We start from the raw sequence: 26,096 nt of genomic DNA, 5'->3' as shown, positions 1-26,096 counted from the left end.
ATGCTCTTCACAATGGTGCCTCTTTAAAATGGTCAAGGTGAAGTGGATATAAGTTTATGTCCATGAACTAATGAGACGGATGATGACAGCTCCCCCTATTTTCTCTAAATCAAATTAAATCCAACCCCTAGCCGCCGTGATCTGACTTGGCTGGCGTTGACAAGAACTCAATCTCAGCCTTTGAGGATCTGTGCCTTCCTGCTCCCTCCTCATCCAGAGAGTCATACAAAAGTCCCTGGGACCTATGCTTAGCAGTGTATTCATGGTGACTCCTCTGATCCTAGACCTACTGTGATCACTGCTGATATGCTCATTGTATAGTTGTGTATATCCCTTAGAGGTGGAGGCTTTGCTGGTTTGGTAGTGCTGGGCCCAGGGGCCAGCCATCAGAGGGGCACTTACACACTTATACAGCCATTCCCCTCTGGGGCACATCAAGGCAGGAGCTACTGATTTTGGCTACTGAGAATCTTAACCCACTCCTTCATCCGGTCTTGGGAATCTCTTCTCACCCTTTCTTTGCCTCAGTTTCTGCCTCTTCCTCCCTACCAGCAGCATTTGTCCCTCTTCCCCCTAGTGTCATTTATTCACTAGAGATGCTCTCTAAGGCCCTGGTTCTTACTCTTGACCACCTAGCAGAGTCCCCAGGAAGGCTGGTTAGACATAGGCTGCTGAGCCTGCCCCCAGATGCTCTCATTCAGTGGGTGTGGGATGGAGCCTGAGAATGTGCATTTCAAACAAGTTCCTGGATGCTGCTGCTGCTACTCCAGGGCCCACAAAGAGAGAAGCACTGCTCCAAGGAGAGGGAACAAAAGTCCTACCCCTGTGGAAGGGGCAGGACTAGGGGAAGGAGAAGGGGGAGGAGAATTACAGTAAGGTTGAGGTACAAGTAAATATTTCCACCAGCTTCTTTGCCATCCACCACCTCTTGTTGAATGATGAAATTCTACTGGCCAAAACATGATTCACATGCAGATTTTGGGGAACTCATCTGTGTGCAGAGGAAGACCCAGGGGAATTACATTCTGTGCTTTATCCCCAGTGACCACAGGCCTTTTCTTAGCCTGGAGTTTAGAGTCTGGTACTCCAGGCTAAGAAACCAGAAAGTTTGGGACTCCCAGACTCTGGCTTACATCGGGCAGTTTCCAGAAAGTTGCTCCACTCCCATCCCCAAGCTCAGACTATAAATTTATTTTCTTTTGCCTGGGCCTGTCATTGAGAAGACTGGCATCATCTGCAGAATGTATTTGCAAGTAAAATGTCCAAGCAACAGGAGAGAGCCTGGGAGGGGGCAGCTAGACTCAGTGAACTGTGTCAGACAAATGGCCCACAGGAGTTGGCAGCCCTCTGGCCAGCTCTTCTGCTGGGAATAGAAACCCAGCATCCCTGCCTGCCAGGCTTCCTTTGCCTCTTTTCTCAGTGCCCAGAGACAGGGCTGCCCGTGAAGGGGCCATTGTCAAAGGTGCTAAGCCAAAAGTCATCCCTCTGCCTCCTCTCCCAGCAGCCGTACTACTGAGTGGTCAGACTGGAGCTGCCCTGCCTTCAAATCTTATTGGTACCATGTACTAGCTGAGTGTGATTTTAGATGAGCTGCTCCTCCCCTCTGAGCCAAAGTGTCCTCATTTGTAAAAGGTAGATAATAACGGCATCTACTTCTCACTGTTGCTTGGAGGATTCAAAGAACTGCATGAAAATTGCTTAGCTCGTATCTGGCACATAGCAGATACAGAAATAGTGTACAAATTAAAGGTGAGTCTCCATCACTCATGACTATTATTCTGTTCTGGATATTGGAGTTCATATCTTAGTTTTCCTCGTGGACCATGAGCTCCTTGAGAAGTAGTCAGGTCTGATTCCCTTTTGAATCAATTCATTCAATCACCAAACATCTGTTGAAACCCTACTGTGTGCCAGTTACTGTGCTAGGGGCCCATCATCCATTGCTGCACATAGTATGTGTTACTTGATGGTTAATGAATGAAAGGGGAGGATTGAGAAAACATACAAAGGATACATTTTATTGAATACCTACTGCATGCTAAGGCAGTGTTCCTTAAAATTCCATGGGCCTGCTGTCCACCTGGAGATCTTCGAATCAGATTCTGATTCTCCAGCTGTGGGCTGGGGCTTGTGATTCTCCATGTCTAAGAAGCTCCCAGGTGATGCTAATGCTGCTGGTCTATAAGCTGCACTTTGAGTAGCAAGACAGAGATTCCTGTGCATTATGTCACTTATTTGCTTGCAAAATTTATGGGATGAGCTTAGAAATGAGAGTTTATAGAGATTAAATAGCTTGTTTAAGATCACACAGCTGGCTAGCGCTGGAATCAGGTCAGCATGTCTCATTTTGTCTATTGAGGTCACTCACCATTAAGAGCAGTGGTTCCCAATGTTTGCTATGTGTTAAGATCACCCAGGGAGCATTACACAACCCAGTGTCTGGAGAGCTGGGTGGCAGGTAATTCTAATGTGCGGCAGAGTTTAGAAACCATGGTCTCAGAGCCCAACCTCAACCAAGGAACAAGAAAGGAAAGGAGATGAATTTTGATATCTCTCTAATTTCAGGTACCAATTATAGACTTTCAGAATTTGGAGATCTAGACCTCTTTATGATGTTACATATAAGGAAACTGAGGCCCATAGAGGTTAAAATATTCAACCCAAATCAGTTAACTCATTGATGGCAAAGTTAGGACTAGAACTCAGGCCTCTGGGCTCTCACTTTTCACATAGTTTCTGTGCTGGAGGAGGAATCCAGGAACAGAGTATCCATTGGAAAGGCATCTCCGTGCTCCTCCACCAGCTGGGACCTTGGAAACTCAAGGGGACCTAGGTTTTTCTGGGATGTCTCAGGGAAACGTCCACTGACCTCAGAAGAGCAGGACGGTTTCCAGTATTCCACCCATCTGGAAATGGCAGTGTGCAACAGAACATACTTTGAAGTTGTAAGACCTTTAAAATTCCAAGATGAAATATATAATCCCATTATGGTAGGAGCATAATTGGTGGCTTGATTTAATGCAATAGGGATTTTTGTTTTAATCATAACATGATGTGCGTTGGTTGGTTGCTTCATTATAAAGATATAATGGGGTACAAATGTGTACAATAAGATTTCTGGGGGGTCAAGGGAATGGCATGACTCAGAGTTTAAGAGCCCCAAGTCTTAGCTGTACCTGTGTAGCTTTACCATATACTCCATTGATAACTTAGCCCTGTGTGCTGATACGCTTAAGTGTAACCATTTATTGAGCACTTACTCTGTAAGGATAATGGCATTATCCACTTAAGGAATGTAATTACGTTTAATCTATATAAGATCCCCATGAAGTCAGCATTACTTTCAGAGGCCTGCACAGCAGTAATTGGAGGAGCCGGGATGCAAATTATGTGTGGGTGAATTCAAATCACCACACTCAGCATAGGAGCTGGCTCCATACCCTTACTTGACAGACTCCATACCTTTATTTTACTGGCTCCATACCTTATTTTTACAGCAACCTATCCTGGGACACAGGGACAGCAAGTGACAGGACAGAGCTGAGACGATGGTCTCCTCACTCTGGGACCAGTGTTGTTTCCTACTATGTCCACGGAAAAGGAGGCCAGGAAGAGTGGCCAGGACTCCCCAAGCTGTTCCCTTTCCTACTCAGGCTCAAGCTGTCATGCAACTAGGAAGTTACTCTCCATACAGAGCCGACTGTGGTCTAATTTTTTTTGAAGAACCTATTCGATTAAAGAGAGCCCTTCACCAATCCGTGTCCCATCAAATTAGATTTAAATTAACACATGCTACATAGATACACTTTCCCAATCTGTGTCCCACTGATTTTTCCATCTGAGGTCATATTATACAGTATATCCATTCATTGAGCAAGTAATAGTGAAGTACCGCCTATGTGTCAGGCACTGTGCCAGCTGCTGGGGAGAAAGAGATAAGGGGTAAGTAGGACACTGAGCCAGTCTCTGCCTTCCCAGTCCTGAGGTAGACAGCGATAGATAAGGTGAGTTGCTGAAAACTACCGTCAGTGCCATGAAAGTGATATGCACAGGGACATGAGAGTTCAGAGGAGGGCCCCTACTCCAGCTAGGGGTGGAGGGAATCCCAGAAGCCTTTCCAGATGAAGTGATTTCAATTACGGGACCTGAAGTTCAGTAGAGGTGATCAGGTCAATTGTTTAAAAGGTAGGTAGATATGTGTGTTGGCTCAGATGCCGAACAGTGCTTCTGGTAAAGGGAATAGCATGTGGTCAGGCTGTCAGAGGTGATCAGACTATGATCTGGATGTGCAGGTTGGTGAGGAATTAATACAAGTTCTGTGTGCCTGGATGGTAAAGTTTAAAGGGAAGACTAGGAAGAGCAGAAGAAACAAGGCTGAAAAGGGAAGAGGGGCCAGGTCGTGCAGGGAACTGAACACCATGCTAAGAGGTTTGGATTTTGACTCTGAGTAAGTGGAATCCATTTAAGTAGGAGTGAGACTTAGTCCCATTTCCATTATAGAGAGGTCACACTCTGACTGCAACAGGGAGAATTGATTAGAGGGCCCAGAGCGGGAGGCAGGGGGTGCATTTAGGAAGCTATTGCAATAATCCAGGTAGTGAGGATGGTAGCACCAATCAGTGCACTAAGAGTGTGGGGTGAGAAATGAACGCATTCAAGACAGATTTCTAAATCCCCAGGGCTTGGTGATTTATTGAATATGGGGAGAGCGAGAGGAAGGGTAGAACAAAGAACTATGGCCAGATTACTGTCCTGGCCAGAGTGGCTAGTTCTGAGAAGGAGCACAGCGGGAGAAGGGAGAAAGGTGTGAGAGGGAAAGGATCATGTTGACATGTTCATATCAGCTGCCCATGAGCTGGAAATGTCCAGGACAAAGTTGAATGCCGGGTACATCATTCTGAAGCTTCAAGGAGAGAAAACTTTCCTGGAATTCTCTTTATTTATCAGAAAAGACCCCAAAGCTGACAACATTCTGTAATCTCATGATCTCATGAGAAACTGCCAAAAGAATGACAGCTTGACCCCAATCATAGACTGGTTGTTTTCGCTTGTAATATGGCTCAGGGCATTTGGCTAAGCTTCAGTGGCCCTGTGGGCACTGGGACAGCTGAGAAGACTTTTGTCCTTTAAAACCACAGCAAATGAGGCAGTCCTCTTAACCTCTGATGGGAGTCTAGCCACTCCCCTCCTTGGGATATTTTTTGCTGAGTGCTACAGGATTGGAAAGAAGGTTCCTGCTCTTGAGTATCTCCAGGGCTAATGGGGGCAGAGACATGAACATATGATTAGGATACCGCATTACAGGCAGAAGAATCATGCGGAGGGGAGGGGGGATGGTGTCAGTGTTCAGTGGACCCAAGTGTTCTTCGACTCAGCGTGGTAAATATCGCTATGGAGTTGGTGCAGATACTTGTGGGATGGTTTTTGTTTTTCATTTTCATGAATGATGTGCAAAGCTTACAACTGCGGAGAGTCTGAGACTTCAACTTAAGCTTCAAAACCTTCATATTTTTCAAATTTATCACAATTTTCACTCCCTGCAGTTATTAGGAAGGGTGCTCCCCGAGTCTGCTGTGTTGATGGTGATGAGCAAAATAAAAGGAGGAAGAATTGTGATTAGAACACAGAGGTGGACTCCCTGTTCTACCTGGTACAGGAGAATAGAGAAGGCTTCCCAAGGGAAGAAATGGCACTTGTTTGGGTCTTTTAAAATGCATTATGCACTTTAGGAGGCCAAGGCAGGAGAATCACTTGAGTCCAGGAGTTTGAGACTACCCTGGATAACATAGCAAGACCGTGTTTCTACAAAAAAAAAAAAAATTTTTTTTAATAGCCTGATATGGTGGCATGTGCCTGTGGTCCCAGCTTCTCTGGAGGCTGAGGTGAGAGGATCACCTGAGCCCAGCAAGTCAAGGCTACAGTGAGCCATGATCATGCCACTGCACTCACCCTGGGTATCAGAGCGAGACTCTGTTTCAAAAAAGAAAAAATGGCCAGGGGTGGTGGCTCATGTCTGTAATCCCAACACTTTGAGAGGCTGAGGTGGATGGGTCATCTGAGGTCAGGAGTTTAAGACCAGCCTGGCCAACATGGTGAAATGCTGTCTCTACTAAAAATACAACAATTAGCTGGGCGTGGTATCAGATGTTTGTAATCCCAGCTACTCCAGAGGCTGAAGCAGGAGAATCACTTGAACCTGGGAAGTGGAGGTTGCAGCCAGCCGAGATCACACCACTGCACTACAGCCTGGGTGACAGAATGAGACTCCATCTCAAAAAAAAATATTTAAAAAGGAAAGAAAATGAATTGGACTTCATTTGTGTCAGAGAGAGCATCCTTGGCTTTTGCAAATGCCAAGGAGTGAAGAGAAGTTGAGAGTAGGCGGTACGTAGGAGAGTGGGGAGAATTCACAGAGTGGACAGCTTTGCATGTCTTTCTGCAGAGGCATTCCTCAGAGGGGAATGGGAGAGGCTGTGGGGAAGAGGTCACACGTGTAGTGGCCACAGGGGCCAGGCAGGTAACATCAGTGAGAGAACTAGGTGGGGTGACCAACTGTCCAGGTTACCTAGGACTGAGGGGTTTCTCAGGAAAAGTTCCCCAGCAGACCAAGATGAGTCGATCACCCTAGAATGAGGCCAGGCCTTGCCTGCCTAGAAAGGGCCTGCTCTCTTCAGGGGGCAGCTCCTTGGAAATGTAGACTGGAATTGCTGGATCTTCCAAACGTCTAAGAGAAATTAAATTCAAAATTTAATGCAAGTTCTTCTGGTTTTTAAGTGTTGACAACAAATTCAAATGTTTTAAAAACATGATACTGGCCAAAGAAAGCATTTCTGTGGGCTGCATGAGGCCTGCAGGCTGCCCTTTTGAGGATCTCTGGCTATAATGATGAAAGTAAAGCCTGCCATGTCCTACCCTGTTCTTGTCCTGAGACCCCCTGAAGGCATGTTCAGATGATTTTCATTACGCAGAGTGACTTCAGTGATCAATTGTTTGGTTTTTAATTTGATGTTCTTAACCAGATTTGGATGCTGTGCACAGAATGTAGTGGATGAAAGCAGCAATGAATAGTGGTAATACGGACACGCATTTTATTTTTTTTGAAAGATAAAATAATTGTTCAATGGCTTGTTATGCCCCGAACCTGGAAACGTATCTGGTCAGAAAAATAAAGAAGAATATATTTCTCAAATATGAGCCTTAAGGCTCATTTATCCTGGGCATCTGGACAGCACCTGGACTGAAATAAGGCTGGGAAAGGACACTCACTTTGTGGGAAACTTGGAGGGTCAGGGGACTGCTGGTTGAAGGTGGTGGAGGGCAATAGAGTTGACACTGTGATCATGTGACTGGGTTGTAAAGTGACTGTGGGAAAACCATCGTTTCCCCATCTGTGCTGGAGGGAGGCTGGCTTGCAGAATAGTTTCCAAGAAGCATCCTCTCCATCAACTCTCTAACTCTAAGCTTTAACTTTGATTAGACTTTTGCTGAGATTTCTCTGGCTCTGCCAGGGTGAAGGAGTCAGAGGAGGTTTTAAAGAACAAATCAACCCAGACAACTGTGACATCTTTTTTCTTTTCTAGATGGAATTAGTAGATATGGAGCTTTAATAAGTTGATCTGATATCTGGGCTCCACCAGGCCAGCTCTCTGAATGGCATTTTTCATCGTGTCACTTGATTTTTCTTCAATTGAGTGTGGATCAGAATATAGGTATGGGAGCTGGGTGCAGGAAGAAACCTTCAAAGGCAGGGGTTTTGTAGTCAGGGAGCCATCCTCTCTTAGAGAGGGGAGGGCGGGGCAGGTGGCGGAGGACCTGCATTCATGCCAAGCTGCAGTGTCACCTTTATTAATGATGACGAGGAGAGGGAGTCAGCAGGCAGCTAATGCGGACTGCAGAGGATCGTAATCGGGAGGTGTTGCTACCATTCCAAAGGACAGGGCAGTGGGATAAATGGGAATTTAAGAGACGAGAGGTGAACAGAGGGAAAGGCAAAAAAAAAAAAAAAAAATGGAGTATGATGTCATCTAGAAAATTGCAAACCAATGAATCAATGAAGTATCAGTCCCAGAGCAGAGAGGAATCTGCCAAGAAGGAGCCAACCTGCCGGGGAGCTGGGGCCTGACAGGAAGCACAAGCTGGGTCGGCTATGCAGTGCCCTAGCCAGGGGTCAGCCACAGCTGGCATGTGAGCCCCAGGAATGGACTTTCACTTTTTTCTGCCCCTTTCCTCCTAGAACCTTTTTTTTCCTTCACGAAAGACATCAGAAGGAATGCTCTATCCAAAAGGGCTTTACAAGAGCTCATTAATGTGAACCCTTGGAGTCAGCTTTTCAAACAGTTATCTCTGAGTTCAGCTTCATAGGATTTTTCTCATCATGGGGATCAGCTTCATAAAAGCCAGAGCGTGATGATTCTGCCAGTTTTTGCTGTTAACAGATGAAATAGTACTCCCTTTATAGAAACGAAGAGCAAGGACTTTGGGTAGCTTTCTTTAGTTCTCAAGACCTTGTCAGCAGAGCTGGCCTGAAGGCAACACAGTAGGCAGGTGCCTGCATGGCATGCCATTACCTACAGATTGAGGATCAAAGCCCTTAGCCTGGCATTCAAGGCCCTTCTACATTCTTCCTCTCCAAATATCTCGCAGTCACCCATGAACATCTGCTGTACCCAGGCACCATGCTCATTTCCACCTCTACCGCTTTCCTCATCCTGATCCAATATATAAAAATGAGGCAGCAATTTCTCAATATATATGTATTACCACTTCCCTGCTCTTACCCATGGCAGACATCACTAATCGATTGTTACACTCTTTCCTGCTGAGCTAGGACTTGGCTTTAGAATTATTCCCAACACAACTCCTCAGTCACTACCAATCAATTAAATTAATCAAATTATAAAATAAAATGTATTTTCTATTATTGATCTAAGATGTCCTTTCCCATTCTTAGCTCAATCTCTCTCAATCTTGTAGTTTCTTAAATCCTGCATGCTTGGTAAAATATTTCCCGAATATTTCTACCCTCATAGATTGTTCCTCCTTATTAAAAGCCTAGTGAAAACCTTAAAGAGCATGAATTTTGCACTTGTCATTTAGTGTCATAATGTATTTTCCTCTTTATGGATCAGAGCTTCCCAACATCAACACTAGTGACTTTTGGGGCTGTATCATTTTCTTTCTGGGGTCTAGCCTATGTGTTATAGGATATTGTAGCAGCATCCTTAGCTTTTACCCAACAGATGTCAGTAGCAACCCTCTCCATCACTTTTGTCAAAGAAAAATAATTTAAGACATTATTAAATGCCCTTTGAGAGCCAAACTTGCCCCAGCTGAGAGCCACTCTGTGTGTGTGTGTGTGTGTGTGTGTGTGTGTGTGTGTGTGTGACAGAGAGAGAGAAAGAGAGAGATAATAGATAGGTAGATAAAATCTCCCCTGTTAGTCTGAGACTTTCAGGGTGTGGACCACGATCATACCTGGCATAGCTCCTTATACACAATAAGCGCTAAGTAAATATTTGATAATTGATTGATTAATTGGGAATGAGGACTGAACAATTGTCTAGGAAGCAGGAAAAATGTTCTCCAAAGTGGACTGAGAATTACACTTTCAGTGTGTTCTTGCTGCAGTAAAGCACTGCAGAATTGAGCAATGCAGAGTTTGCAAAGGGGCCATCTCCACACACCACCACCCCTCACTCCGATAAGCTGTTAGCAGATCCTAGTACCTGAGTGTGCTGTGACTAGCAGATCTCTTGCAGCAGAAACAAGTAGAGGAGGGAGGAAGTGCTAAAAGAGGCCTGATAAGTTTGGCTTGAAGTTTAAAACATGATGCAAGAGACCTTCTTCACTCTTCTTCACGCCTCAAGAAGGAAAACAAGAGGTAAACTGAAGAAATCCTTTTATCCACAAAGTAATCTTCCCTCCTGGAAACTCTCTGGCTTGGTCACCTAATGTTTTGTGAGCGTATTGATCTGCCTGCCCCCTCCACTTCTTTAAACAATAGAGGCTTTGTAAAGGGTGAAAAAGGGAAGAAACTATAAATCCTCACGCACAATGCAGCTGCCACATGTCCACAGGGGGATTTAAATCATCCTCCATGAGTGAACCAGAAGCGAACTCTACACATTTCTGGCTGATTACAGACAGTTTGTTCCTGGTGAACCAGGAATGGGATTGAGGCTGAGCATTGCAAGAAGTCTTTCTGAATACCTATGTGCGCCAGTCTCTTTAAGGGACCCTCTGCATGTGTCTTCTACCTTCATCCTCACTACAGTCCTACAGAGCCAGTATGGTTATCCCCATTTATAAGGAGAGAACTGAGGCTCCAAGAGGTAAAGCAACTTGTCCAGAGTTCCAGAGCACCTCAAAGAGAGCCGGCATCGATCCCAGAACTTAGGATGTGCCCCATGCCTGCTGGAAAAGCAACATCAATGGGAGACCACATATATTTCCTAGTATGTGGCATTGACACCTCACACAAAACCCTTCCTAGCCTTCAGCTCCCAAGTAATGCAGAAAACAGAAGGGGTATCCTCAGCCATAGAGAAGAGTCATTAAGAGAGCTGGTTCTGTCTGTGTAACGGTGTATCTACCATTACCAATTCGTGTATCTGTGTATATCATATAGCTAGCTTTATCCATCGGTCCATACATGCATCTGTTCATTCATCCATTCATCTATCCGTCTGTCCATCCATCCATTATCCATTCCTTCACTTCTATATAGGCACAAGAGATGTTAATGGTGTTTCCTAATATTCAAGGTTAATTCATCAGGGGGAGAGGTGGTGAGATAAACAATCACACACTTTTCCGTTCTTCATTGTCTCTTGAGGTATAGCTTAATTTTAATGATAATAAGATCATATCATGTTTGCAAACAGATAGTCTTCTTTCTTTCTAAATTAAATGAGAGCATTCTGAAGTCAAGCTGATCAAGGCAAGCTATATCCTCTCTCTGCTCCTTGGTTTCCTCACCTATAAAGTACAAATGGTATTACCAACATCAACTGGAAGTTGGGAGGATGACATAAGATAAAGCATACATAGTGAGTGCTTGACCCATGGTAAGTACTCTATATAACTGTTGGCTGTTACGATCATCAGTGAACTTTTTAACAGCGTCTAACACAGAAGCATCTGACTAATACTAACTTATTTTTCTTCTGGTTCTTCTTCCCTTGTCATGACCCTATAATAAAAAGTCCTTTCAGATGGGAAATAGAGGCTTAGCACAGTATCTAACACATATTTAGCCCTTAAAATAGTGACTTTTAGTACTGTTGTTTAGCCCACAATATGTTCTGTTCAAGACTTCATATCCTTTTGGGACAGCTTTTCCCATAGAAGGTTAACCTTGGTGTCATTTTACCCTGGATATGTTTGCAGGAAACAGTGGGAGCTGCTTAGGATCCTTATTCAGAGCTCCACATCCTAACAATGCTCCTGGTTTTGATTTTTCTCAGGGAGGTATGAGCTGAGAAATATACCATATCTTCCTGCATAGCTTTTCCTGAGATATTCAGGCACAGAAGCCCATTATTGTTGTATGCATGGAGAAAAACTGCTTGCTTCTGAACCTGTTCTTTTTGCAGTCATATTTGTGACCCCCAATACACACACACACACACACACACACACACACAGAGTTCCATGGAGAGTTAGAAACAGGATAATTATCTTCCGTTCCATTAAAAACTGTGGTATCCTGAATGATAACCCCTCTCCTGGCAAGTGGGCTTCTCAGGTAGGCCCCCAGACTTGAATGGCTTTAACTAGAGACTGGGAGCCATCTGTTCATTCAACTCTGCATGACAGGGAGATGAGCCCACTGGACTTGAAGACAAATGGAATCAATGTAAAACTAAAGTCCATGCCCACACCTGCTGAAGGAGGGCCAGATTCTGCTAGAAAATAAGCAAGAAATGCTTGCTGAGGAGTGACAACCATCAGGAATGAGGAAGCGTCAACATTTAAAACATAATTTGTTTTTCACAAACTCATGACCCTGGGAACTACTCCAATCTAGTGCCCTGGAGATGGGCTCATGTGGAAAGACATGGAAACTGCTTATTTAAAGAGGAGAGCTTTCCAGCACACAGCAGCCAGAGCCAGCTTCTCAAAATCCAAATCAATGGCTTCTCTTTGCACTTTCAAGAAAATCCCAATTCTTGCTGTGACCTCCAAGGACCCATGGGATTGCACTGCTGCCTGTCTCTCCGACCTCATCATATACAGAGCCTTCCCTCATTCATGCCTTCCCACCACACTGAATTTCTTTCAGCTCCTCGGACACTTCAGGCACATCTCACTTCAGGGCCTTTGCACCTACTTTCTGCCAGATTTTTGCGTCACTCATTTTCATCATTCAGGTTTCTACTCAATGTCAACTCTCAAGGAGGCCACTACTATTCACCCTGTTGAAAATAGGGTAGACACTCCATCTCCATGCTTTGCTTTGTAATATTTCATCAGTAGCACATACCACTATCTAAAATGATCTTACTTGTATATTTCCATATTTAAGGTGTGTTCTCCCTGTTCCTGGCTCTTCCCAACTGGGATGTGAGCTTCTTAAAAACAAAGTCTTTGGTAATCTTCTCAGGTGTATCCCCAGCATCTAGAACCATGCCTGGCACATCGTAGATGCTCAAGAAATATTTGTTGAATTATTAAGCAATGTGTGAAAGAATTATCCCACTCCGGCCTGCTAGAATATAATTTATCATAGGGTGTGTTCAGAAGCAGAACAAAGCTTCTTTCATCTCTGGCCTCTCCAAAGGCAAAGGTAGTCAACACAGAACCCTAACTTTTGAGAGTTTATGGAGGGGGTGGTCCCTGTAACGTTCTTTTAGAGATGGGGAATACTATAATAAATTCAGTCTCCCATCTAACAAATATTTATTGAGTCCATGCAGTATGCAAGTTCAACTCTGGCTTCTGACAAAGAACAATGAATAAATGGACAAAAATCTCTGCACATGAGAGTGCTGACATGGAAGACGTAGTGGGTTTTTGAAGCGAACACAGGGCTTGGAGTCGGAAAGGCCTGAGTCCTAGGTCCTATGTCACCGTATACTAAAAGTTTGCATAAGGAAGATACCTGGCCTCCAGGCATCTCACTTTCCTCCTCTGTAAAATGAACATAAAGCTGACCTCATGAGATTATTGAGGGTATTCAGTAACTGCTGTACCCCTGGCATCTAGTACGTGGTGATTGCTATTGAGATGATGAATGTAGGGCCCTGGGCAAAAGGCATGAATGAATGAAATTTTCTTTCCTTCCACTTCCCCTTGTGATTAAACATCTCATCATATGCTTTAGAAGATTTAAAGTGATCTCACACCACAGAGCCACAAGCACAGGCTCCAACCAGGATCAGAAGGTGTTAGTTTCAAATGAAGAGTGTGTAATGAATTCAGGCTCCTCTTCAAGCCTTGATTCAAAGCAGCCTGTGCTTCTGGCCCCTCATCTGTGCTTGAGAGCTGATCTGTCATTAAGGCCCACAGCGTCAGGCAGGGGCGCACACGGCTGACTCTGCTGGAGTTGCCATGTTGTACAGATGGAACATGTCAGGGCACGCCCAGCTTATGCAACATCCAAGTGGCATCTTTCTGTTTTCCTGTGATGTGCCTTTGACATGTAGCAGGCCACATGAACCTTCTGGATCTGTGCCCATCAAGAATCTTCTCAGGAAGGAAGGTGATTTGGTTTATTCTATTGCACAGCAGGATTTCCTGGGTAACCAAAGAATGTCACTGCACGCAAAGACAGACAGAAACTTCCTAAAGCCAAACAACTGGGGAACTAAGTTTTAGAGGAAGACAGTTATTTTTCATGCTTCTGAACAATTTGGGCACTATGGTCACTTTTCCTACCTGGTAGCAACTGTTCCTGAATCAAAGAACTCTCCCAGCATGCTTTGCTCCAAGAGGCACACACTGGACTTAACTGAACAGCAGCACCTTAGGCATGTTGCTAACCAAAAGCATGTTCAGTGGCAGAGGCTCTTAGCTCTATATCCCAAGCTGTGATGGGGAGCGCTTGATGTGTTCATAGTCATGGGTAGGCAGAGTCATCATTTCCTCTGTCCAGGTCAGGAATTTCAATGAGCTAATCTGCATAGCTTCTCTGGACTTGAGTCAGCAACAAGACAATACTAATAATAGCTGCTATTGTCGAGGGCTTTCTGCATTCTAAGTTCTTTACACAAATTATTTGAATCCTTACCAAAACCATGTGAAGTAAGGCATGTTTTTACCTCCTACAGATGAGGCAACTGAGGCGCAAGACACTGCTCGAGGTCACAAAACTAGTAGGCGATAGAGCTGAGATTTGAACTCAGGCTTTCTGGCTCCTAAGCCCCCACTCTCATGTTTGTATCCTGGCAGAACCAGATGTAAACCCTTTAGAGTACTGCCTTATCCGTCTGGTTCATTGCTCCACCCCTCGCACCTAGCACAGAGCCCAGCACCTGGTGGTTGCAGGGACGGTACGCATACCTGAGTTTCCCCAAAGAGTGCTCCAAATTACGAATCTGAACTGCCTGATAAAGCTCTAAGATGAATGGGTTTTAGAGTCCCTGTTTTTCCTGACACCAAAGCCTCCCACTTCCAGTCCTGGACCCACCACACAGACAGCACCAATTTCATCCAAGAATAAAATCTGTTGCATAACCAGATGGCAGACATGGGGTGAATAGAGAAGCAACCTGTGAGTGCATTTGGCCACTCCCTGTCTCCAAAGGACAGCTCATAGAAAGAAGTTTTCATCTTTCTCTGAGCCTCCCTCGGCATACAAACTTTCCTTCGTCTCCTCTCGTTGGTGCTTTCTATATTTTATTTTATTTTGGTCGTGTGCATTATTTGATGTTACTATAGCAACGTGTCACCAGCTGGTATCACATAGTAATGTTGGCATTTAGGTAACAAGCTTCCGAAGTTGGGTGTTTCTCTCCCTCTACGATCTCATCACTCCTACTAATCTTAGGTGAGTGGGGGTTGCCTGAGCAACACCCATGCCCCTCACCCCTATTTTGTCTGTTTCCCAAGGCAGGGAAAACTGGTAGCCTTTTCCTCAGTTCACTTGGCATCGCAGGGGTCCTGGCTGTGGTGTGTGTGTGTGTGTGTATGTGTGTGTGTGTGTGTGTGTGTGTAGATGTGTTTGCATTAGAGGTTGTTAAACAAATATGTTTAAGTTGAATATTATACACTAAAACTATTGGCATTATCAATATGATTACGAAGATGATGATGACTTTTTTAATGGAAAAGAATGGAATGATTTGGGGAGAACTAATTTCCTGATCACAGTCACCTAGTATCCTAGCTAATTAATTTTGATCACACAATATTGGGTTTTTCTTTTCCTCCCTCGCCGTCACACAGTGAAGAAACCCTCACGCTTTTCCTTTGGAGCTTCCAAGTGTGCAAGAAAGACCTCCCTACATCCCGATGGGCTGAATTAATTAAGAGGATTGATCGTCTTGGATCACTGAGGAGGGTTCTATACAGCAAATAAGACCTGCCACTCAGGGTGTTAAGTAGCCCCTCATCAGCCAAGTGCCTGCAATGATTGCACTTATTTTTACACGTTTGACCTAGTTTCAAACAGTGTCTCTTCATGCTGTGATTCATTAGCCACATTTTAAACCACCCCAATTGGAGCGAGGTGACACTGCCTGGTTTGTGCCAGAGTCTCGGATATAATTTCTCTCTGGAATTTAATATGCAAGTCTCTCTGGAATTCTGTTTTAAGAAGCAATTTCCCATCCTGGCATGCTGCTTGGGTAAGGATGAGTGGCTGCCTCATTCCTAGGTAGTAAATATGTCGATTACAAAATTTCTGCCAGGGATGAAAAGAGGGGAATTCTTGCTAGTATGGAGACTACAAGGGATCCTTCCACCACTCTGTCCCCCATGCAGTATTCAGGCTTTTCCAGGTTTCTGACAAGACTGAGAGTTCGAGATCCTACACTATAAAGTTCGAGCAACATCTGTGTTAGGGCTAAGTTGCTAGGGCAAATGCAGTCTGATCATCCTCCATCCCCTATTCCTGTCTCCTTTTAAAAATTTAAGAATAGTAGACATGAAAGTAAGGTCTCAAACTTGTACAGAGGTGCAGGACACAAATACCATTTTGGGGGAAACTACTGAAAAAGAGACCCACATCAGAGAAGCAAAATGTTATTTCATTATTCTATTGCTATGTGACAAAGAGGTGGTTTTTAAAATCCAAATGACAGAAAGGAGACTTTTCTGAATACGAAGCCGCTGCTAGTGTCTCACTCCATTTCAGGTATCAATCAGTCACATTGGTGTGATTTCTCACAGACCTGATACCAAAGTGGGCTAGACACCATAGCAGAAAAAAAAAAAAAGATGCTTTTAGTTGGAGGTAAAACACTGTCATTTTTCATTAACAGCCAGATGCAGGTAACTTGTTCAAACTTCAGTCATATTGCACTACAAATCGTACTGAAAGGCATGCAACCGGGTTTTGCTACGTGGTAGTGAGAACTAAGAAATTAACAAGCTGGTAAAAGTAATTTTGATTGATCAGTGAACAACAACACGCCGACCAACTCCTAATAAAAAGATAATGGTTTCTTTCATAAAACAGCCACTCTCTCTAGATGGGGACTAGAATCCCCCTCCCTTTTTATCTTTTACAATGAAGAATGGAAGTTTCTCTAAACAAGGCTTAAGACAATGCATCCTTTTCAAGACAATTCCAGGCAACTTGAGATCCGCGGTTTGTTTTCTTTGCTTTTTTTTCCCCCTTCAAATTCAAATCAAGCCATTAGAAATAACAAGCATTCCAAATCTATGCATTTGGGGCAGCCTGCAGTTCTGACAATGGTGGATTTTTTCATTACATACCACCACACACACACACATACAAGCTCCCAGTCTCACTGTTCATTTAAGCCAAAGCTTTAAAAGTAAACTATTGTACAAGAGACGATCGTATTTTCTCTTAGAGGATCATCGATCATAAAAAATAAAACCTACCCACATCTCTTACCTTGAAGCAGTGGAATTACCTGCAGAGGATGGTCCCCCTTCCTTGTACAGTGAGCCAGGCTTTGACCAGAAGCAGAATTACTCCAAAAGAAGGAATAATAAGCCCTTTATATTGTAATTTTCACTGTTTATATGCAAGAAGTGTAGTGGGTCTGCTCACGTAGGAATAAATAAAAAGCCGAACAAACTGCTCGGCAGCTACCATGTGAAAAGAAAAGACCTCTAGTGGCCACAGGCTGAATTCTTTAAGGAAGGGAGAGGAGAGATGGAGGGAGCAGAGGAAACACACGCTCCTGTGTATGTGTGTGTAGATACACACACACACATATGCAGGTGCACATACATGCACATACACACACTCCTGTGTCCCTCAAATGCTGAGGTTTCTTCTTGCCTGCATTTGGCCTGGCTGTAGGTATAAACAATAATACTGGTCAATTCTTGATTTAAGTGGGAGCTGGTTAAATTAGCAGTGACCGTGGTGTTCCGTCTAGTTTAAAAGGAATAATTTCACACACTCACTACCACCCCCTGGAGGCCTGAGTAAGAAAAAGAATTAGACTCTGGATGTTCAAGGAGGTGCCACCCAGTGTAGAGGCTACAGGTTCCCATCAATAAAGCATCATCAGACATTGTCCCCTAGAGTCCCAGCTTTGCATTCTCTGCAGGATATGCATGTTTTCTAGGCATTTATGGTGGGCGGGTGTGGTGGTTACTTGGCAGGGAGGACCAGCTTCCTGGGTGTGTGACCCTCATAGTCACGCCAGGACCTTTGCTTAGAAGGGTTCCGTGGCTGTTTGAAATATCTGAATAATTTTAAGCAGGGGCTCTGCATTTTTACTTTGTTCTGGGTCCCACAAAGGACAACAAACGAGAATCTTTGGGGAGTGTAAGCTTAAGACACAGTTTTCCAAAAGGCTTCCTGTTTCTCTACCACTGGAATGAAGTTGTATACCTGGGAGGAAATATATACACATGTATGTGTACATTCAGGCGTATCTTGTTTTATTATGCTTCGCAGATACCTGCTTTTTTTTTTTTTTTTTTTACAAAGTGAAGGTTTGTGGCAACCCTGCATTGAGCAAGGCTATTGGCACCATTTTTCCAACAGCCTGTGCTCACTTTGTATCTCTGCATCATGATTTGGAAATCCAAGCAGTATTTCAGATTTTTGTCATTATTATTATACCTGTTACGGTGATCTGTGATCAGTGACCTTTGATGTGATGTTGCTATTATAATTGTTTTAGGGCACCACAAACAAACTTCACTATGGAAAACCTCACTGTTGTCTGTTTTTAAGAAACTGCCACAGCCGCCTCAGCCTTCAGCAACCAACACCCTGATCAGTCAGCAGACATCGGCATCAAGGCCAGACCCTCCCCCATCAAAAGGATTACTATTTACTGAAGGCTCAGATGATTGTTAGTATTTTTTTAGCAATAAAGTACTTTTAAATTAAGGTTTATGTTCTCAAAATAAAGTGTATTTTTTAAAACATAATGCTATTACATACTTAATAGACTACAATATAGTGTTGACATAACTTTTATATTCACTGAGAAGCCAACAAGCTCATGTGACTAGCTTTATCGTGATACTCACTTTATTGTGATTGTCTGGAACCAAACCCACAATATCTTCAAGATATGCCTCTATATATTTCATATATGTTATTTTATTAATAAAAGGAGAAGTTTTTTAGAAAAAGGCAGCAGTTTATGATAAAAATGCATTTTTTTTTCGGGGGTTCAAACGTAATACTTCCAGCCAGGCCATCTTGCACAAGCCCATGCTTGGCAGACCACAGTGGAACTTCATTTGGCCAAGATGGCAGCCGTAGTGGAAACTTGAAAGGGACAATCAAGAATGACTTCTCACCCTTGGTGGATTAGTGGGCAGTTCTTTATTTACCAGGTTCCAGAATAGATCTCCCTGAATCCTGCTTGCAAACACAGAAAACTCACCCTGATACGGACTGATACAATCTGGGAAAGAGGAAGCAGAAAAGGCTCTACTGATGTCTTAACCTTAGTAGAGTCTCCTCTGCCCCCAGGGTCTCCTCTCCATGTCCCTGCTTTGATTTCCCTCTTGTTTGAATCTTCCTGGTACTTAGTTGGCTTTGCAGATTGAGGGTCTTACTCTTTTTCTCTCATGGATTGATCTTTCTTTCCCAACTAGACCATGAACTCACAAAGAGCAAGGGCCATCTCTTCTCATTTCTTTCATCCCTCTCAGCCCTTACCAAGTGCCAGGCCAACCCAGTAGGTACTGAGTTGCCACTGGCTGATTCATGGTGATCCAACTACAGATTCCTCTGCAGAGAATTGTAATGTATTTCAAGGTGCTAAAGGAGCCACCTGATGCTTTCGATACTCCTCTAGGGTTAGATTCAGATGAATTATTGCCCTACTTGACAGATGAGACAATTGGGACTTACACATGTAAAATTATTTGTCATAAAATGAAACTGTCTTCATGACTTTGATATAGGCTGGATTTCTTGACACAAGTACAGTGCTCTTTCCTCAGTGTGCGAACAGCAGGGGATGTAATGGATCAGGTGTTACCTTTATGTTTGGCACTCCCATTACAGTCCCAGGCACATAGTAGTATTCAGTAAACACTTTTTTAATCAATGAGCCATAAGGAGCCATTTTCTCACAGGGACGTTTCCCATGGTCCTCTCTCCACCATTTATGGCATTTTTCTTCATTTCTTGCAGAGTCACTTTGTGGCCTGTATGACGGCCATCTTAAACCAGATGGGTGACCAGCACTACTCCTTCTACATTGAGACCTTCCAGACCAGCTCTGAACTTGTGGTGAGTCCGTAGGATAAGAACTCTTCCATCTCTGGAACATGCCTCTGTCCATGTCAGAGAGACCTGAATGTCTATCACATAATCTAGATATGACTTAACCAATGTTTGTTGATGAATCACAGACAGTTTGGGGTTGAAGAGCGTGACTGCTGGAATCACACAGTCTTAGGTTTGCATCTAGGATTTGTCACTTGCCAGCTGTGTGACCATGGGCAGGCCAATCACCCTTAAGCCTCAGTTTCCCCATTTATAAAGTAGGGATAATATCATTTGTGTCATAGGATTAAGAAGGGGTTACACGAGAACACAATAGCTCTTATGTAGTAAATGCTCAGTAAAATATAGCTCTTATTAAGATCACAAACACCTAGAGGAAGTTGGCCTCTGGACCCCCTTCTTCTAGCCTCTCAGGATGCATTTGTTGCAAGACAATCTGCCCGTGGCCTGTGGCTTCTATCTCTACAGCAGATGACCTCATTAACATAGAGCCCAGCCCAGGCTGGCTGTTCCTGCCCCAAGGGTGGAGCAAAGTACCTGTTGCCCTCAGCGTTGTCACCCTTCTCACTGTCTCTTTGCAACCAGGTTCAGGAGTCTCACTTCTTGAGGTCACTCTCAACTCTCCCTGGAGAGATGAGATAAACCTCAGAGAGAGGCTCATAAAAAAATGAATCATTAGAAAGCCAATGCCCTACCCCTTCATCCATTCAGTAATGAGATGTTCTCTCCATTGGAGTAAGATTGGCAAGAAGTGGAACCTTTCACTCACCCTTCAACTTCCCTGTATCTTAAGACATGGAAAGAGAAAAACTGCACTCCTAATTTTTGATCCTCTATAGAAGGAAAGGTTTCTGGGGGAAGAAAGTAAGAAATGGAATTCTTATTGATTGAACATAATACATTTTCTTACATAACCCTCACAAAAGTCTGACATAGGAATTAGGAGTCACATTTCACAAGTCTACGGTCTGCTTGCTCAAGGTCCGATAGCTAGTATGTGGTGGAGGTAAGGTCTGGACTTCGACTGTAATCCTTATACAGTGTTGCCTCTTCTCATTAAGAAGCTACTCTTCCCATCTGTGAGCCAGGGGTGATCTTCATTTCCATAGGAAGGGGATGTGCCTGTGATGATATCCACACTTTCCCAGGTGACATCAAGTATGCATAATATAATAACACTCACCATTATCATCATCAGGTAATGAGAATTTGTAAGAGGCCAGGGCTGCACTCAGCCTCTGATTGGCAGTATGCACTTCGTCCTCACAGTGACCCTTTGAAGTAGATATTATCCCCATTCTGCCGACGTGGAAACTAGGGCTCACAGTATTGAGGTAGTTTTCCCTAGCAACAAAGATTGCTGGAAAGGAACAAGTGCCATTTCTAGAATTTTGCAATTTAGCTTAAAACAGTAATTTTCAAATTGTGTTCCTCCTGTCCTCACTCTGCTTTACCATAAACATGCACACACACACACAAACACACACACACACACACACACACACACACACACGCAATTCCACCAGAGCTGTTTTACATTTATATATTTTATATATTGGGTTCCAGGTAAGCCTTCCTTTGAACAAATAATTCTGCTGTTAAAATAATTTGAAAACCACCGACTTAAGGAAACAACTCTGAACCGATTTCCTATAGATTTTAAATTTTGCCTAAAGCACCCTGGTGGTATGACTTCATTACCTCCAGCTCAAAAGGGTCTCAGCGACTGTGGTTCTGATCTTAGCTATCCAGATTTGTCTTTAATTTGTGTTCTCCAAAGATGGAGAAAAAGTTTGGCTCACTGCAAAATCTACTGGAGGGTGCTGAAGTCCACTTCAGAGGAAGAATTTCTTTCACTGTGTCTCCTCTAATCTGCTCGTCTGTGCGTGTGTGTGTGTGTGTGTGTGTGTGTGTGTGTGTGACACATATGAATTAGCTGCATTTACAGCACTACTAATTAGATGTTCATTTTAATAGGAGTTTGTTTGCTCAATGACCTGAGATGCTTTTATATAGTGTAGATTATTTCCTCCTCAAATACATATTTGGGAAAATGATGATAAAATTGCCACATCAATGAGTATTTACTTCTTTATTCCCAAAGATGGAATTAATAGTGCTTTATTTTGAGAGCATTTTCACATTCCATATTCATGTTCCACTGATATTTGGGAAGCACTATCCCAGCATTCAACTTTTAAGCTTCCATTTAATTTAGTTAATGGAAGGCTGTATCCCTTCCCTTTTCCTCCCTCTAAAATGTAATGCAGAAAAAAATGGAAAGAGGCAACAAACTCCAAGTTCTTTTAAAACAGGATGATATGTGTGTTGTGCTTCACTGTTTCAGGACTTCCTGATGGAGACCTTTATCATGTTCAAGGACCTCATTGGGAAGAACGTGTATCCTGGAGACTGGATGGCCATGAGCATGGTTCAAAACAGGTGAGCTGCTACTTGCTTCCATGAAGCTGCCTTACCCAGGCTTCACTTTAAAGATCACTTATTTAGGGTTAAGATAGGGTTAAGGGGGTTAAGGGACAATTTCTTCCTGCTGAAAAGAAATTAAAGTGTTAAGGCATCCTTTCTTTCTATCTTGAAGCCCAGGGAAGTATGCCTCACCAATCTTGAAGCTACTCAAAAAGTCCTCCCCAACTTCCCCCATTTTTCAAAGCCCAGTTAGAATATCATACTTCGTCTTTGAAGCCTTTCCTGAACTCTTGGGACAGGAGATCTTAGAAAAGCATTTCAAAAATACGTTATTTTAAATTTTTTAAAATATTAAAATATATTCTGTGGCATGGTAAAATAAGTTTAGGAAGCATTGAATTAAACAGCTTGAAACAGGTTTCTGTGCTGCAGGACTTCTCTGAGCTTTTAATATGCTAATGTGATGTTTTTCTAAGGGATGATTTAGGGTGCAGCCTTCCATTTGTCCATCCATTTGCACATAGGCTGTGCATTTGGTGTGTCTGTATGTGCATCTACAAAACCCGTTAATGTCTCCTAGACTGTCAGTGTAACCCAAGAGTAACAGATTCCCATGGCCCAACACAAGAGATAAAAGTAATTGTAAACAATTTCAGTCTTTACTGATAGATCTCTTATATCATTTCACCAAAGTAAAATCCAAATTATAACATCCATTAATATTTTCTAATATTCTTTTGGATTTATTTCTCATATTCCTTGGGTTTCCCCAAGCCTCTCTCAGAACCTGATTTCCAAATCCTACCTATCAATTCCTTTAAAATATCATCTTCTTGGCGTTTCTCTTTCATTTCTCATTGCTTTCTTTTGGATTCTTCATTTGCTTTAGATTCTTTCATGGAAAGATCTTCATTGTATACTGGTGTCTGGTTTTATTTCCCTCTAACTATTGCACTTGTTTTTTTTCCATTTTTTAATTGCATTTTAGGTTTTGGGGTACATGTGAAGAACATGCAAGATTGTTGCATAGGTACACACATGGCAGTGTGATGTACTGCCTTCCTCCCCATCACCTATATCTGGCATTTCTCCCCGTGTTATCTCTCTCCAACTCCCCACCCCCTGCTGTCCCTCCCCTATTTCCCCCCCTACAGACCCCAGTTTGTGTTGCTCCCCTCCCTGTGTCCATGTGTTCTCATTGTTCAACACCCACCTATGAGTGAGAACATGCGGTGTTTGATTTTCTGTTCTTGTGTCAGTTTGCTGAGAATGATGGTCTCCAGTTCCATGTCCCTACAAAGGATGCAAACTCATCGTTTTTGATGGCTGCATAATATTCCTGGTGTATATGTACCACATTTCCCCTGTCTACTCTATCATCAGTGGGCATTTGGGTTGGTTCCAGGTCTTTGCTATTGTAAAAGAGTGCTGCAATGAGCATTCACGAATGCCCTTATTTTATAACAAAAAAAACAAAACAACAAAAAAAAAAAAACAAAAAAAACAAGCATTGGCTGGAAAAGATAGAAATATCTCTAGAGGGCAGAACAGGGGAGAAGTTAAAAAGATAATATCAGAATTCTCTGAAGTGGAAGGCAGAAAGGAAAGACTAACTTGCCCAAGCAAAAAAAGAATTTATTGGCACAGATAACTGAAAGAACCCTGAGGTGTGGCTTCAGGCGTGGATGTATCTAGGTGCTCAAATAGCAGTGTAGGAATTCTGTCTCTCTCTCTCTCTCTCTCTCTCTCTCTCTCTCTCTCTCTCTCTATCTCTATCTCTCTCTCTTTCTCTCTCTCTCTCTCTGCTTTTTCTCCATGTTTACTTTATTCTCAGGCAGATGCTGTCCTCATAGTGGGGAAAATGGGCTCTAGAAGTTGCAGATATATTACTTGTTGTATTTTCAACCACAATAGAAGGAAAAAGGCTTATTTTTTATAGGTACAGAAAAAGTCATGAGGCCAGTCTTCAAAGGTTTGGTCTGGGCTACGTGCCTATCCATAGACCTCTGCGGCCAACTGCATGAAATGTGCTATTAAATCAGGCATGGATTTTATAACCCACCTTTGGAACTGGGGGTGGGTGGTGTGGTCAGTTCTACCAAAACTACAAAGTCAGAGAGTAAGAAGAGAAGCACAGGGAGCAGTTCTTCAAAGGAAAGTCTAGGAGTTGTTACCAGAAAGAGGACTAAATGATGGGCAGGTGAATGCACAGATCATCTTTGATCCAGGGTCTTGGGATTGGAGCCCTAGCCAGGCAGCTTCCCCTTCTGAGCTGTCTACACTGTCCTTCTGTAAGAAACATGTGCTGGGCCCCATGGAAGTGCTTTGAAGGAATATTTCCTCCTGAAATCCCAGCTTGATTCAGACTTTAGTCACTTTTGGGACAGACCACCAGAAATGATAAAATAATCCTTGTTTCTTTTTTTTGAGTCAGAGTTTCACTTTTGTTGCCTAGACTGAAGTGCAGTGGCACAATCTTGGCTCACTGCAACTTCTGCCTCCTGGGCTCAAGAGATTCTTCTGCCTCAGCCTCCTGAGTAGCTGGGATTACGGCACCCACCACCATGCCCAGCTAATTTTTTGTGTTTTTAATAAAGATGGGGGTTTCACCATGTGAAATTTCCTAAGTATAAAAAACCAGGATTGCTGGGCAAGCCACCATGCCCAGCAATCCTGGCTTTTTATACTGAGGAAATTAGAATATAAATTCATAAGGGACCTAATAAATTGGAAATCTTTCCTAAATAGAAATAATAGATTTGTATCTCTTAAGGGTCAGCCAAGTACTTATGATTTTTATATTAAAGAAAAAAGTTAGACTCCAGAACGCAGCCTGGGCTTCTGACTCCTTAATTTTGCCACTTTCTCTTTCTTGGGAAGTCGTTTAAACTCTTGGCGTATTAGTTTCCTAGTCTGTGAAATGGGGATAATGGTAGTTTCTATTTTATAAAAATTGCTTTGTGTTTATAAGGATAGAATGAGTTATTCCTTAGCACAGTGCCAGGATCAAGGAAACAATAATAATAGCATTGCCATCACTGGGGGATGACAACAAACTTAGCTTGGACTAAAGAAGCATGTGCTAACATCAAGCAAAAAAGAATACTTTTTTCTCCTTTTAGGCACATAGCTTAGTTTGAAGATTTCCTTCATCTTCCAGCCAAAATGATCTCTTATATTTATAGAACACGTGAAATGTTCTCACTATTTTTGCATTTTGTGTGATATTATAATAGCTAACATTTATTAAGTACCTAGATCCATCACTGTTGCAAAGGCTTTACATGTATTAGCTCATTTAATCCTCCCAACAACTTTATAATGTAGAACAACTGTAATCCCCGTATTATATAAGAGGAAGTGAGGCACAGAATAGATAAGTAACATACTTCCTGTTGCCTTGCTGAAAAGAAATACAAGCCATTTCATTGAAGCCCATGCTCTTAATCTCTGTATTATTAATTGCATTTTGCCTGGAGATGTCAAACAGCCCCTTTAAGGTCAAGACACTAGTGAACAATTTCAACCCGATTTAGATAAACAGAACATGTACCATGACTTATCTCAGAGCACAGAATACCATTTTCTTTTTCTTTTTCTTTTTTTGAGAAGGAGTCTTACTCTGTTGCACAGGCTGGAGTGCAGTGGCATGATCTCGGCTTACTGCAACCTCCGCCTCCTGGGTTCAAGTGATTCTCCTGCCTCAGCCTCCTGAGTAGCTGGGACTACAGGTATGCACCACCACTCTCAGCTAATTTTTGTATTTTTAGTAGAGACAGGGTTTCGCCATGTTGGCCAGCTTGTCTTGAACTCTTGACCTCAG

General features: G+C 43.0%; 2 protein-coding genes across 4 annotated transcripts in view; one reads left to right on the top strand and one right to left on the bottom strand.

Annotated features, from left to right (window-relative positions):
* INSYN2B (inhibitory synaptic factor family member 2B) overlaps window positions 1–17,289 on the bottom strand; it is a 119,990-nt gene extending 102,701 nt beyond the window's left edge. For 2 of the 3 annotated variants that reach the window (XM_074390476.1, XM_003936170.4), the window contains exon 1: window positions 17,027–17,289. The gene's annotated coding sequence lies outside the window, so the exon portion shown is untranslated. The remainder of the gene's footprint in view (window positions 1–17,026) is intronic. The other variant, XM_074390478.1, reaches the window with a different exon arrangement.
* Window positions 1–26,096, top strand: part of DOCK2 (dedicator of cytokinesis 2) — a 427,333-nt gene that overhangs the window by 309,060 nt on the left and 92,177 nt on the right. Inside the window, 2 exon segments of the mRNA XM_003936169.4 lie at window positions 19,751–19,849; window positions 22,194–22,288. Of these exon segments, the coding sequence (XP_003936218.2) occupies window positions 19,751–19,849; window positions 22,194–22,288 (194 nt within the window).

Source organism: Saimiri boliviensis, chromosome 20, assembly GCF_048565385.1.
Source record: "Saimiri boliviensis isolate mSaiBol1 chromosome 20, mSaiBol1.pri, whole genome shotgun sequence".
NCBI lineage: Eukaryota > Metazoa > Chordata > Mammalia > Primates > Cebidae > Saimiri > Saimiri boliviensis.
This window is presented reverse-complemented; position numbering and strand designations above follow the sequence as displayed.